General features: G+C 39.4%; 1 protein-coding gene across 1 annotated transcript in view; it reads left to right on the plus strand.

The window, feature by feature from the left end:
- Positions 1-13,029: 13,029 nt before the first annotated feature.
- Positions 13,030-14,594, plus strand: part of TMEM71 (transmembrane protein 71) — a 50,187-nt gene continuing 48,622 nt past the window's right edge. Inside the window, exons 1-2 of the mRNA XM_069465596.1 lie at positions 13,030-13,069; positions 14,308-14,368. Of these exons, the coding sequence (XP_069321697.1) occupies positions 13,030-13,069; positions 14,308-14,368 (101 nt within the window). The remainder of the gene's footprint in view (positions 13,070-14,307; positions 14,369-14,594) is intronic.

Consider the following 14,594-nt stretch of genomic DNA (forward strand, 5'->3'; position numbering starts at 1 on the left):
ATAGAATCAGAGGTCAGGATCAGGGCAAGGATACAGGACACAGAAAAGTCTAGCAGTGACTCCCCAGCCATATAGTGAAGCTATGCATTGCTGTGTCCCCTCTCCTCTCCTCCACCTAACACACCCCTCTTGCAGATGGTTGATGCCTAGCCACCAGTCACTCCGTCTCCAAATATAGAAAGAAAGAACTTACAGCTGTGTTTGAGGAAAACCAAACAAGCAGTGGGCAAATTATCTTGAAACAACAGTTGTTAGCCAGAAATCACTGAACTAAATTCTTCCAACATTAAAAATATGAATATGGAACCATAATATCTCCTGAAATATTTAACAACTGTATACCTATTTTAAGGGAGGAAAAAGTCACTACCAAATACCAGTTATTCCTTGATTACATGTAAAATACAAGAAAGGCACTTTGTGTGTTTAATATTTGTAATTAGCATTAGTAAAGAAAATCAAAGAAATTCAAGATTTTTAAAAAATAGACTAGTTTAGTAGAAACCTAAACTGCTGCAATAGACACCTCTGACAAATCTCTCCATTCCAGGTGCTTAAAAGTCTTTGACAATGGCACTGACATCACTTCCTTTAACTGTTAAAGAGCTCACTCATCTTGTCTTTCTGTCACCATATCTCTTTATCAACTGGCCAGAAGTTATGGTTGTTCCAGAATTAATCCCTGGCAGTGGACCTCCAGGCCATATACAAACTAGCAGAGATACCATTCCTCCCAAGGTTCATGTAGCATTCTGTTCACATTTCTAATGTATTTCCCATTGTGATTCCCATTATAGGTTTAGGTGCCACTTTCTTAGAATAAGCCAGTCCTAATAATAATGGGATGTCCCAGATGACTTTATAACATGACTGTAAGTTCATATTGTACTCAGAGACACTTGTATTTCTGAGATTTTAAGACTTTTAATCTTGGCAGTAAAGATTTTAAGATATCAAAGTCTCTGCTATCAAGGTCATAAAATAGAAAAAAATATGTTTGTTTCAGCAAATGTGCAAGAAAGACAAAGAACTCCTTTTTGTGCAGATTGCCCTGAAGCAAGGGAGTGATCATAAAATTTATCATTCAACCCCGGACACTTTTGAGTATGGAAGTACTATTAATAATTATACCAGAATAACAGGTGGATCCCTGGGCAGTCCCAGACAGGCTGGGATATATGATCATGCCACATAAAGCATGAAGAAATATTAATAGTAATGAGAAATGAGTAAAGATTTTCTAAATACAAAATCATGGAATATGGAGTCCACTCCTGGATCCTCAATGGATTTTCCCATTTGTGATACCAGGAAAAACAATGGACTCTCCTTTCAGACTCTATGTGATACTTTGCACCTCCCCTGATTTTTGATGTTGTTATTCACTAGTATCACTTACATTCGCAATATCAGTGTTTCTCAAGCTTTGGTCCACTAATCATCTGCATTATGCAGGTGTGCATACAGTTCAGGTGCACTATTTTAACAAAACTATTAAAATGCAACAACTCTGTGTTAAAATTCAGGTTCCTGGCCCTAATTTGTATCTTGAGTTTGGGGACTAGAGATTTGTATTTTCACAAGCCACCCTAAATGATTCTTATATATACGAAAGCTTCAAACCTGCAGTGTGTTAGGATTCTTTTGGTTGCCAATAACAGAAAATTTAATGGAAACAAGATTAAGCATAAAAGGAATTTATTAGTTGGGGGAATTAATAATAGATAAGGGATAAGTCTGCCATCTGGGACAGTTTGATTTAGGAATAAAATTATAGCATCTTTTACTCTACTTCCTAGACATTGGCTTAATTTTTATGATCCACATCCTGGTCCCCAACAGCTTCAGACTTGTTAAAACATCTTGGTGAACATACCAACAAGTGCTAGAATTCATTCTCTCATTGGTCTAAATTAAGTTAGGTGGCCTTGGGAATGACTTGTACTGATTTGGCTTAAACTGGGGTCCAATTCCAGGTAGGAGTGGAGACTGGCCCAAACATCATAGACTGAGAGATGGGAATGAGTGGGGTTTTTTTAATGCAAAATTTGGGTGCTGTTAGTTGAAAAAAAGAGAACGAAATTTGGACAACAAAATTAACTTGTATTCAATGCAACTGGCTTATAGTTAATGCAACTGTAACTCCAACTTACAAGTTACAGCCATCCAACAAAGCTGAGAATGCTCTTCCTGGTTTGCAAAGTTAGAAAAAAAAAAAAAGCCAAATGAGAGGCAAATCTAGTGAGACATTGACCTAAAGGTCTTTGCTTTTAGAGGCAGTCTTGACAACATACAATTTCCATTGCTGAGGATTGTTAAAACTATGTAAAAACATAGCAACTATGCAAATTAACAGTAACCAAGAACTGTTTTAATCTCTTAGTGATCATTGCTTTCCTTGAGAACAGAGCTAGTAGCAATTCAGTGGCATCCTCAAATACAGCAGACAGCATGCATGCATCATTCATTTGTTTAATCAGTTAATGTCTTAGTCAGTTTGGGCTGCTATAACAAAAAAGCCATAGAATGAGTGGCTAAATTAATAGAAATTTATTTCTAACAGTTCTAGAAGCTGGGAAATCCAAGATCAAGGTGCCAATTGGTTTGATTCTTGGGACTCTCTTCCTGGTTTGCACTTGGTTGCCTTCTCACTATGTCCTTACGTGGTAAGAAGAGATCATCTTTCTTGTATCTTTTCTTATAAGGACACTAATCCCATTCATGAGGGCTCAACCCTCATGATATAATTGCTTACCATCACATTGGAGATTAGAGCTTCAATACATGAATTTAGGTGGGGTTGGGGGACACAAACATTAAGTCCATAGCACTCAACAAACTTTTATTGAATTCCTACCTAATGCTAGAAACTGGATGATGTAGCAGAAGTCCCCCAACCATTTTTTGCACCAGGGACCGTTTTCATGGAAGACAATTTTTCCATGGACTGGGAGCGGGGTGTAGGGGAGAGGGGGATGTTTTCAGGATGATTCAAGCACATTACATTTATTGTGCACTTTATTTCTATTATTATTACATTTCAATATAAAATGAAATAATTATATAACTCACCATAGGTTTGGGACCCCTGATGAAGAGTGAGGGACCAGAAAGAAAAATAAAACTAGGTACCCATTCTAAGGTGACTTGCCACGATGGAGAAATGGATACAGAAACAACCAAACACAATAAGAAACACAATATGCCTCAGTTTGAAATAGTGATACTATAGGAATACGTTCCTTCGGACTTGAAAAATCACAGAAGACTGTGTAGAGGAAGCGGCATTTGAAAAATGCTTTGAAGGGTGAGTAAGCTTCAGATAAGAGTTCTATACAGACTCCATAATTATTGCTTTATAGTTCTTTGTAGTTTTGATTCACGTGCTGACAAATAAAAAGTATCATTCTACTTCCATTTTTTCCCACATGCATTTAGTGAACTTCAGCAATATGCCAAGTACAGTGCTGGGTTCAAGGAGCATAAAGATGAAGAAGCTTAATTCCTGACCTTAAGTCACTTAAAAGTGTAGCCAAGTAGACCAACACACAAACAGGTGATTTTGATAGTGTAAGTCATCGTTGCTATGGAGGAACGCGCAGGATCAACATCTGTGCTCTAACTTGATCACTTGCAATTTGTCTAAATGTCTGTCCTCACGGCCAGGAGCAGAAAACAATACCAACATCTCCAAGGCAACTGCTGGACATTCAAATGAAATAGTTCCTCCTCTGTGCAAGCAGAGGGAGGTGGGCAGAGGCAGGGCACGGGCAGAGAATTTGTCAGCACAAATATTGCCACAGCCCATGGTTTGCCTTAGTAAAGATATTGAGGTAACACAATCTTGTGGTCAGATATTGGATTACTTCCTCTTTTGTATTTTACAAAATATTAAACACAGCCAGTTTTATCAGGATAAGGGTAAATACTCTTTGGTTTTCTTTATTTTATTTCCTTTTTTTTTTTTTTTGAGAATAGTATCTAGAAGATCATAGGAGACTGTAAATTTGAAAGAAATCAATCCATTAACTTGCTTCTTGCTATTATTATTTTTAAAAAACAGCAACTTAAAATATTAAACCATATAAGATGCAGGAATTTGGAATAAGACCAGGAACTATATGTTAGACCTGACACATTACTGGTATGTTTGGGGGCTAGATACTTCTCTGATTTATCTTTCCTCACATGTAAATGGAAATTTTAAAACTACTTTTCAGATTAAAATTAGATAGAACAATGCTTAAATATTTTGCAAACTATAATTGATATACAAATGCCAGGTGTTTCCTAGTATTCCTTTGTCACCCTTTTCAGAGACCCGTGTATCTAGACATTGTAATCTCTGAGAGCAGTCCAAGTTTTATTCTCTATGGTTCTGTGAAAACACACATTTTCTGAGGACTTACTTTTTGTCAAGCCCTGTGTTTGCTGCTGGAGATTACAGAAATGAATAAAACACTGTTCTTGCCACCCAGAATGTAAGCTTTATTAAGGCTTTATTACAGGGTTTCCACTAGTTAATCAGTCTCTCTCGACATCCCCCTTCCCTCCCTCCATTCTTTAGTCTGTCTCCCTCAGTCTCTGTCTCTCTCTCCTTGCCCCACTCTCTCTTAAAAAAAAATTACTGCAATTCAATTATGAACCCTGAACAGTAGGGATATTATCTATAGCATTTTTGAGAGACAGGAATTCTAGTTACAAGAAATACTGTATAAATCGTATAAAGACACACTAGCAACAAAGGAAGTTTGAGAACATTAATTATAAGAAAATCAAATCTAAAGGCAAATAATGAAAGTACTGCAGTGAATTTAACTATGTAGTAATTGTAACTCTACAGATCAGAAGAAACCATCAGAGATTTCATTCTTCTATCACTATCTGGACATGAGATACAACAGTGTTACTAAAAGGGAACCAGAGTGATCCAATTTAAATAAATCTGAACTAATCCTCACATATCTATCATTCACAACTAAATTATTATTATGTTCTCCAAATATTTGTATATATAATCCCCATCAATATCCCTATATTACCTACAGACAAGACAACCCCTTAGTGGTACTCTGACCTCACAATCTGATCACTGCTCATATTTCCAACATAATCTTCTACTTCTCATAAAGCCAAACAGTTTGAAATTTCTCAAAGACAGCACCCATGAATTATTCACATGACACATGACAGATACCTAAGCAATGGGATAAGTCTCAGTCTGATAAGTTCAAGGCGCCATCAATTAAAAACCAAAGGTAGACATGTATTGAAAGATTTGTAGGTATGGATATTGGCACAGATTGCTGCCTAGAATCAAATAGCCAAAGAGTTGTTTGCTATGTTCTTGGTAGACTGTACAGCCAAAGATGTGCCAGCTTGGTATCAAAGCCATTATGACAATTCAAGGTTTCAAAGTGTCTTTCCATTTTCTAGATTCTATAAGCAGAAAGTAAGTGGAGAAAATTGCACAGCTCCCAAGGAAGGCATATTCTCTAGTCTTCAGAGGTGGCCAAGGAGAGCGATGGAAAAGGAATACTTTCCAAAGTGTGGAGCCAAGAGCCACAAACAGTTGCCTGAGTTGCTACACCTGAGGAGCAGAATTATCAAAGAACATTTCCTACTCACAGGCTACAGGGTTCTTGTAACAGCTGATCATTACATTTTAGAATGTCCATGCAATAGCCACTGCTGGGTGTCTTCCATTACTCCTTTCTGAATGGAAGAGTTTTGGTAGAAATTATTCTGTCTCTGTTCAAGTATCTAATGTTGGGCATAGCGGGTGGGATGTTTTAGAAGGAACCACATTGCTGTAGAGATTATTATGAGATCCTGGATGTGAAGTCATGATTGAATGGGATTTTGGGGTGTCCTCTGGGGAGAGAAAGTGAATACAGTACTTTTTAAAGTAAAAGAGAGATACGTACATATTTGTGACCAATGTGGAGGACAGCAGTAGAGTACATAATCATTCCCAGTTATTCTCTTTCCTCCCTGTATGCATCTACTACACATCCCCACCCATTGTCCTGTGACTTGCAGTGCTTTCTCCCAGAGGAGTGTACTTCCCTTCCCCAAACTTTGCCATGAAATATGCTTTAACCAAGGAAATATGAGTGGAAATCTCAGATGCCAGTCCTGAAAAGCTTGAAAAGCCATATGGGTTTCTGCCAGCTCTCTTGTTCTTTTCTCTCTGCACCAAGAAGGGGATATCCCTCACAAGGCCTGATCCTCCAGCCTGGCTTCTAGAATGATGGCACAAGGAGCAAAACTACAGCCAATTTGCAGCCAACACAGGAAAAGTTGTATTAGATTCCAGCAGAACCATGAAGAATGATATAGAATATGCAATTGTTTAAGACAGAGATTGAACCTTAATACAATTGTGGATACTGTATGAGAGTTCAGTTTGGCTGTTTCTTAGGAGGGGTGCTGAACCTGAAGTCTCAGGACAGTAGGTTAGAATCAGAAGATGGGCAGGAAATAAGGGAGAGAAGGGAAAACTGGAATCCACAAAGAACAAGCTAGAACACGCTCCTGTCTATAATTGAAAGCCACACTGGCCTCTTCCTATCTCTGAGCCTCCACCATCATTGCCTGGGATGCTTTGCAGAGAAGTGGGTGCTCTTGCTGCAGAGCCAGACCCACTCCTGGACCAGGTTTTGTGAAGCTTAAGGAAGTGATCTTGGGGACGGGAGCTTTGGACTGAGTCCATACAGTGAGCCAGCAGATCTGGGAAAATGTGCATGAGCTGCAACAAAGTCTGATCTGCACGGACCTTCCAGGAACAAACTCGACTCCTGTTCTGTCTACTTCTACCTTCCAAATCTTGTGCACACTGCTCTTATGGCCCATCACAACCAGGAGTATACAAGAAAAGACATTCTGGGAATGTAGTTCAGCTCTGGCAAGTTGACATATTACAGACCACCATGTGGGAAAATAAAAGCTTATTGCCATAAGCCATTAAGATGTGGAGGTTGACTTTTACTACAGCATAATTGTTGTGATAAAATGGCTAGCCTCCAACTCCTTCCACATTATTAACCTGTCCAGGCTCTAGCCCATATATCCCCTTCTAGCCCCCATAAAGTTCTGTACTATGTGTGGCAAAGAGCCCAGCCAGGCTTAGATGATAGAAAATCCTATTCATGTATTATTAAGTGGCCACTGTGCACCTGACTCTATGCTAATCATAAAAACTTTAATAGCAAACTAGAAAAGCGTGGTCCTCATTCTCCCAAAGCTCACAGGATAGGAGGGAAGATGGACATCGATCAAAACTTGGTTCATTAACTGCAATTGTGACGCATACTCTGAAGGAAAAGAGCTATGAGACCTATAACTTGGTCTGGGAGGGTCAGAGAGGCTTCTCAGGGAAAGAGATAAAGAGACCAAGGGAATAGCAAAGGGCCTGCTGTGGGTCCAAGGTAGAGCGAGCTAGAGAAGCTGGAGGAAGGCCAATAAGGTGGAATTCTAAAAGAAGGATGGGGTGAGTGAAAGGAATGGCAAGACTGGAAAATAGGCAGGACCAGACCCCACGGGCCTGGTGGGCCATGAAGAGGGCTGTGAACTTTCTGTGAGAGAGGAGCAAGGGCAGTTCACCGAAGGACTTAATCAGAGGAGAGACACACTTAGACATTCATACTGAAAAGATTGCCCTGGCCATGGCTTGGTGGATGTATTGGAGAGAGGCCAAGAGATGGTGTGTTGGTACAGAAGTCCAGGCAAGAGAAAGTGGCAGCTGGAGCCCCAGAGGAGACAGTGGAGACAGAAAGAGTGTCACATTTGAGAGTCACATGGGGAGCAATCGTGATTTCTCCAGTTTTCTGGCATGAGTGATTGGGTGGAAGGAAAGCTGTCCAAGGGGACACAAAGTCCCAGAGGAGGACGAAGTTTGGGTAGAAGGGAGAGCCTGAGTGAATGAGGGATTGAAGCAAGCATGCAGGTGTGTTTGCTTATTGCTTATGGTATTTTTAAATGAATTTGTCAAATTCACCAAATTATGTCAGAATGTGTTCTTTAGCATCCTGCCTGTCAAAAGAGTATCCTATGGGCCAGCAGTCGGCTTTCCCAAGGAGCAGGTCAGAAATGCTACCTCAGACCTACTTACGTCTACCAGGTCCTATGTGATTCACAGCACATTAAAGTTTGCAAAACTCAGCTTGGGATCACAGGTCTTAGGAGATGTTACGTGACTGAAAAGTTCCCAGGGCAAAAAATTCTGGAAAATGACGAGACCATTTTCCTTGCACATAGTCAGTTGCAAGTCCCGATATCATTGAAAAGGTTCCATAGTGACCTCCATTAAAGAGACTTATGTTTTCTAGGACCTTTTGTACTTACATTTACCACTCATGTCCTTCTCCACCCACACACATAACCTCTGATAATAGCAGAGAATTGAGCATTCTGTGGAACCCACTTTTAGAAACACTCATTTATGGCATGCAGAATTAAGGCTCTCAAGTCACCTGGATTTAATTCATTTATTTGTTGATTCTACAAATATTTATTGATAACCTATTATATGGGAAGCACTATTCTTAATACTGGGGCTGTAGAAATGAAAAAGAGACAACATTCGCTGCCCTTTTAAAGCTTATGTTATAGCTGAGGAGGATGTTTATCATTACAAAGAATAAATTGCCTGGCATGGTGAAAAGCGCTAGGGGGAAGGGTAAAGAGGATACAGAAAAGGGAGTGGTATGGAGGGCAATTTAGTTAGCAGCAAGGCAGTGGAAGAAGAAAGTCCTGTGGTCTTCACGGGACATTCTGGGGCAGAGGGAACACTGAGCTCAAAAATCCCAAAGTAGCCCCATGCTCAGTGTTTGAGACACAACAAGGAGACGAATGGACCTGAAGAGAGGAGAGTGAGGCAGAGCTGCAGACTTGGAATTCTAGCCCTGGCCCTTGTCAATGTTGAGAAATTTATGTAAACTCTCTAAACTTCTGTCCTGCATGTGAATAATAATTGTGCGTATTTTCTAGGGCCATGTGAGGTTGAAATAAGATCTTGTATGTATAATGTTTAGTGCAATGCCTGGATCATAGGAAATGCTTGAACACATTGGATATGATCATTTACTACTTACAGGTTAAAAATACAAACTCAGGAGCTGTCCTGCCAGTGTTTGAATCCTAGCTCTAATGACTCACGGCTTACTGGCTCTGTGACTTGGGCAAGGTATTTAACTCCCTGTGCCCCATTTTCCTCATCTGTAAAATGGGAATAATAATAGAGCCTCTCTCCTGGGGTTGGTATGAGGATTAATGTACTGATATATGGAAAGGGCTTAGAAAAGTGCCTGGCACATAGTAAGAACTCCATAGAGTTAGCAATCATTATGACCATTAATAATGAGGTCCCAATATGTGCCAGACCTTTAAAGAGATAGACCAAAGTCTTTCTGATGTGAGCTCTTTGGGGGAGTGGATTTGTGGGTACAGAGAGAGCAGAGGGTCTTAAAAAAGTCAGAAGGAGTTTCCCAGTCATCTAGAAGAGATTAGCCATGGCTGGAAGGAGGAAGATGAGGAATCAGGAGCAGGGAAAACAGGAAGAAGAGAGGAAGCAGAGAGAGAGGTGAATTACTAGAAAGAGGACAGCAGACTCCCAGCGAGCTGTAGAGAAAAATGGCTATCCCATAAGTCCAGGCAGTTGTGCACAGAGGCAGCCTTGAATCAACATGCATCTATTCTATGGGAGGCACTAAAGCAGCAGAGAACCACTGACCAGTGGTCAGATGGCTCAGGAGAGAACATTTGTTAGGACTATATATTAGTTATTTATTGCTGTGCAACAAATTATCTCAAAACTTGGTGGCTTGAAACACCATTTATTATCTCTTAGTTTATCTGGGCCAGAAATCTGGGCAGGGTTAAGCTGGGTCCTCTGTTTGGGTCTTTCATAGGCTACAATCAGGTGTTGGCTGGAGCTGGAATCATCTCAAGGCTCAACTGGAGAAGGATCCACTTTCAAGCTCACACATGTGGGTCCTGGCTGGATTCCTGGTTATTGGACCGAGGGCATCACTCCTTACCGGCTTTTGAGACAAGCCTTGGTTCCTTGCCATATGAGCTTCTCTGCTGTGGCAGCTGGCTTCCTCGAAGTGGGCAAGCCAAGATGGTAATAGAGTGAGTCCAGCAGGGCAGAAGCCTAATCACGGAGTGGCAACCCAGCACCTATTTACAAGAAGCAGGTCACTAGCTTCAGCCCACACTCAAGTGGGAGGGATTAGACAAGGACATGAAGTTCAGGAGGCAGGAAACCTTGAAATTAGACTGGCCTCCCTCCTGATAGATTCTATTGCCTGGGATGGGTTTTACAGAAGATCCTGCTATGTGGTATAACCTCAGGGGAGAAGGGAACCCCAAGAAAGGATGAGATTAACTTTTCTGCCAGCCTGGTCAACTGGTGCCTCAGAAGAGAAATTGGCTTACTGTAAACAAATAAGGCTTACATCTTACACATCTGTGCTGAGGATTCAATTCTTTCTCATTTCTTTTATTTCATTTAATTCTCCAAGCCATCCTGTGAAATATATGTTATTACATTTATAGCTGAGAAAATTGCAACTTAAAGTCACAAATCTGAGGTCACAAAGTAGGATGGCTGACAGTTTGAATCTCAGTCTGTGTGACTCCAAAACCCATGCTCTTTTTACTACTCAGAGCTACCTCAGTGTTGCTGGAATGCATATTTCTTTTATCACTTAGAATAGCACAGATATGCAGGGAACCATGAATAGTATCAAGTCTTTCAGCTCTACTAAAATATAAATATAAAATGCAAAATACCATCCATAGAGTTTTCTGTAAAGCCCAACCTTTGGTGGATCAACATTTTGCCACTACAGAAACTTTCATAAGATCGGACTCCTGCTATTTAAAGGTATTCTGAATTTAATAGCATCAATGCATCATCCTCAATAAATTTAAGTAATTTAGGCAAAGAGCACTACCATGCACAACTTATTTAATATAACCAAATGTGGCCAGAAGATGATGAGCAAGAAATGTCACCTGGCTGAAAATTATTCTCATGTTCTTGCAGATAGGGGTGACGAGTTAGTTCAGAAAAAGATTCCTCCAGTGGCCATGGTGTACCCAGCTGGCCTGACTCATGGGCTGTACATTCACTTCTGTTAGCCCGGGAGACTATCTTAAATCTTCACCACGCTCCTCAGCGTAAATGCCACTGATGTGAGCCCAACAGGAAGCGTGACCTCATTCTGCTTCTCTGCCTCTGGTTACGCAGGCTGTTTTTGAAAGAAAACAAGAGGGGTTGCAAGGCTGACTTTCCCAGGAACTACATGCTCGTCTGTACCAGGAAACAGCCAAAAGAACAAGAGACTGCTGAAGACAGAACTTGTCTGCAAATGCCTGCACATGGCAATGTGTGTAGCCATCTACCAGAAGGGAAGGTGGGATTCCCATTATTAAAAGACTTCTGCACCTGTTGACATTCTGATATTTTTTTTCAGCTTCAGCACTGCTCAGTCCTTGATTTCTCTGCTGTCAACCACAGGAAGCTTTGTATTTCAGTTACTATTTTGTCATTTGTCAATTGGAAGAGACTGGGAACTCCCTTTGGAAGGAACATGTATGGGCAAATATTTTTTAGAACAGATGTATTGCTTTGATGCAACTGCTTGAGTCTGTTTCTTGAAAAGTTTTGGAGCTGTAACTGAAGTTTTTTTTTTTTTTCTTTCTCACTGTTTCTAATTTTCAATTAACTGTCAGGGTACTGCCTGTAGACTGCTACAAGCATTTGTAACATGGAGCAGTAAGACCTTGCTTTCTGCCACAGGATTTGTTGGCTTAAAATTAAGCTTAATGCTTAGGAAAAACTAACATAGGGTAATTTGGGGTGGGCATGTTCATAGAATATTGATTGAAAATGAAAAGGACAAGTAACATACTAATATATGTATATATATATATATTAAAAAAAAGTATTATTTTATTTATATCCTAAACAAATGAAATCTATAAATGTGTGCTTTGATTTAGACATCTTCCAAGGAATGCCAGAAAGCTTCCTGAAATCTTTAAAGGTCTCTATAAACTGGGTTCTAAATTTTCTAGCAGGGTTGGTTTATAATTTATTGAAATAATTTGGAGCTGTAGAATTAGCCTGGTTTGATTGTATTACAGCTACAAAAACAATCGATTACTAGTTATTATCGTACGCAATGTGGATAGAGGTGGTGAATCACAAAATAATTTAGTCCTACCTTATAAAGCTATTAGGATAATGATACTATACACAAAATTCAATAGTCAACAGAAGGTGGCTCAATTTGATAAGAGGTAAAGGATCAAAGTTTACATAATTTGCACATTTTGATACATGTTTGATTTGTAATTAAGAAAGTAAATTATATGTTCATGGGAACCGATTTCTGAAATCTGGCCAGTGGTAAACTATTTTTAGTACAATGCTGTTTATGCTGTTTAGGAATGTTCAGGCTGATAAAAGGCTGATAACAACTACAAAAAAACATTCTCTGTAACTACCTGTCAATGGTTCAAGTTGTTGGGCAAAGAACAGGTACAAATCTCCAGGCACTGTCTGAAACTTGATAAGGAGATTAATTGCATTGACTGATTAAAATACAAAAAAGCTTGGGGAGCTCTAAAACCAGTCATTTTTCATATTTCTTAATCAAATGACTCACTTTCATTATTTTATTTGGATTACAGATCAACCTTTGTAAGTCTAGCTTTTCCAAATAAAGTGTTGTTCTTATTTTCAGAAAAAGATTATTTAGATACACTGAATGAGACCATGGAAAATGTAATACAAAGTCATGGAGGCAGACGCAACCTTAGTGAAGTTGTGTCTTCAGTCTAGTCTCCTGCCTTCAATTCTTTATCTCTGTATTATTTCAGTAGACAAATCTGACTAGTGCAATTAGTAGATGCCATCTGTTTTGGCATAATTTTTCTATTTTTAATATATAGTCCACCTTTTTTTATCATCTTTTGCAGAGACTCTGTGAAGTTTGAACAAGCGGCCTTCCCAAGATGTACCGAATATCTCAACTGATGTCAACACCAGTAGCAAGTAAATGTAGAAGAACTGCTATACGCAATTATCTTTTGAACGATTAGACTCCTTTTAGCAATTTCCTTGCTTTGATTTTGCTGATACTCAGACCATTAACCATCTGTCAGTAGCTTGTGCTTCTTAAATGCCAGTGTTCACTTTGGCAATGATTTTGACTTCATTTCTTTCCTTGAGAGAAATGTGGTATTTTTCCTTTTAGTAGAAAAAAAAATTACCGGTTTTTTTTAGACGCCTGTGCATAAATGTGAAAGGAGATTGTTTATCAGCTACTATTAAGATGCAAAACTGTTTGTCTATAAAAAATGCTGAATGATTTTGATAGCTACTTGCAGAAAATAAGGGCGTTGTTAAAACGGTAGTGGTTTCAAGTTTCTTCCTTCCTCTTGTTATTTTCTTCCCAAACCCCATTTCTAACTCTCCCTCACACACCCACAATTTTCTCCTTACAAATCAACCCGCTGAATCTGAAAGTCTACATTCCTTTCTTTGTCCTAGATATTGTCAGTAATGGAATCAAGTTTCACAGAGCCTGTCTATTAGAAGTATTGATAGCATCACTGTACATTATAAAATTCTGCTTTAAAGTTTAGAATATTATTCAACTGTAACTTTCCCCAAGTGAAGTCTGTTGCCATGCCTTTGGTTAAAATGGAATGAATGGATGGATGATTTTTTTTTATAATTAAGAATACTTACTCACAGGCTTCATACATTGGAAAGTCATATATAAAACAAAACCAAACCTTATTTTCCCCCACTAATGTCTTTTGCTCGTTATTTTACAGTAGAAGTGTCTTAAAATGCACTAATGAGGGAGAATCTGGGATGATGATTGAATTCCTTAGATTACTGAGTAAGCTACAATAACCAACACATTGGATAATTGATTTGGGTTTTCTCCAGCTCAACACAAGGTGTTTTCTTTCTTCTTTTCATGAGCTCAGTTTGATGCTAATGATTTATTATTGTCTCATTCTGCACTAAGGAACTTCTAAAGGAGCGTTATGTGTGAGAAGGGACAGGAAATAGAAGCTCCTAGATTATTTCTTGCTTCCCATGGAGCCCACGTGACAAGTTGTATTAGACTGATGCAGTGGGCAGCTGCTCTAGTTGGAGTCTTTCTGCAGAAGCTGGGGCACCCGCTCTTCCCACCCTCTTACATGCTCCACTGTTCGCAGTCATGCATGCTGGTGAAGTGTGCTAAATTTCTACTTCCCTCTCATGTGTTCATGTAGGTTCTTCTGGGCTGGAGAGAGAATACACCGGAGAGTTATCTGCCACATACACTTTCCCAAGGTATGCCATGGGGCTTTTCTCAAAAAGCAATCAAATTCTTTCCCTGTATATCTCATTTTGTTGTATTCCTTGTTTAAAAATAGTATTTTAGCTATCATCCAGTTTTGGTACGGTTATATATTTTTAGTTCTATGCATACACAGAATGAAAATCTGCCTGATGTAACAATGGATTTTGTGTGTGTGTGTGTGTGTGAGAGAGAGAGAGAGAGAGAGAGAGAGAGTGT

Source organism: Eulemur rufifrons, chromosome 3 (assembly GCF_041146395.1).
Source record: "Eulemur rufifrons isolate Redbay chromosome 3, OSU_ERuf_1, whole genome shotgun sequence".
Taxonomy (NCBI): domain Eukaryota; kingdom Metazoa; phylum Chordata; class Mammalia; order Primates; family Lemuridae; genus Eulemur; species Eulemur rufifrons.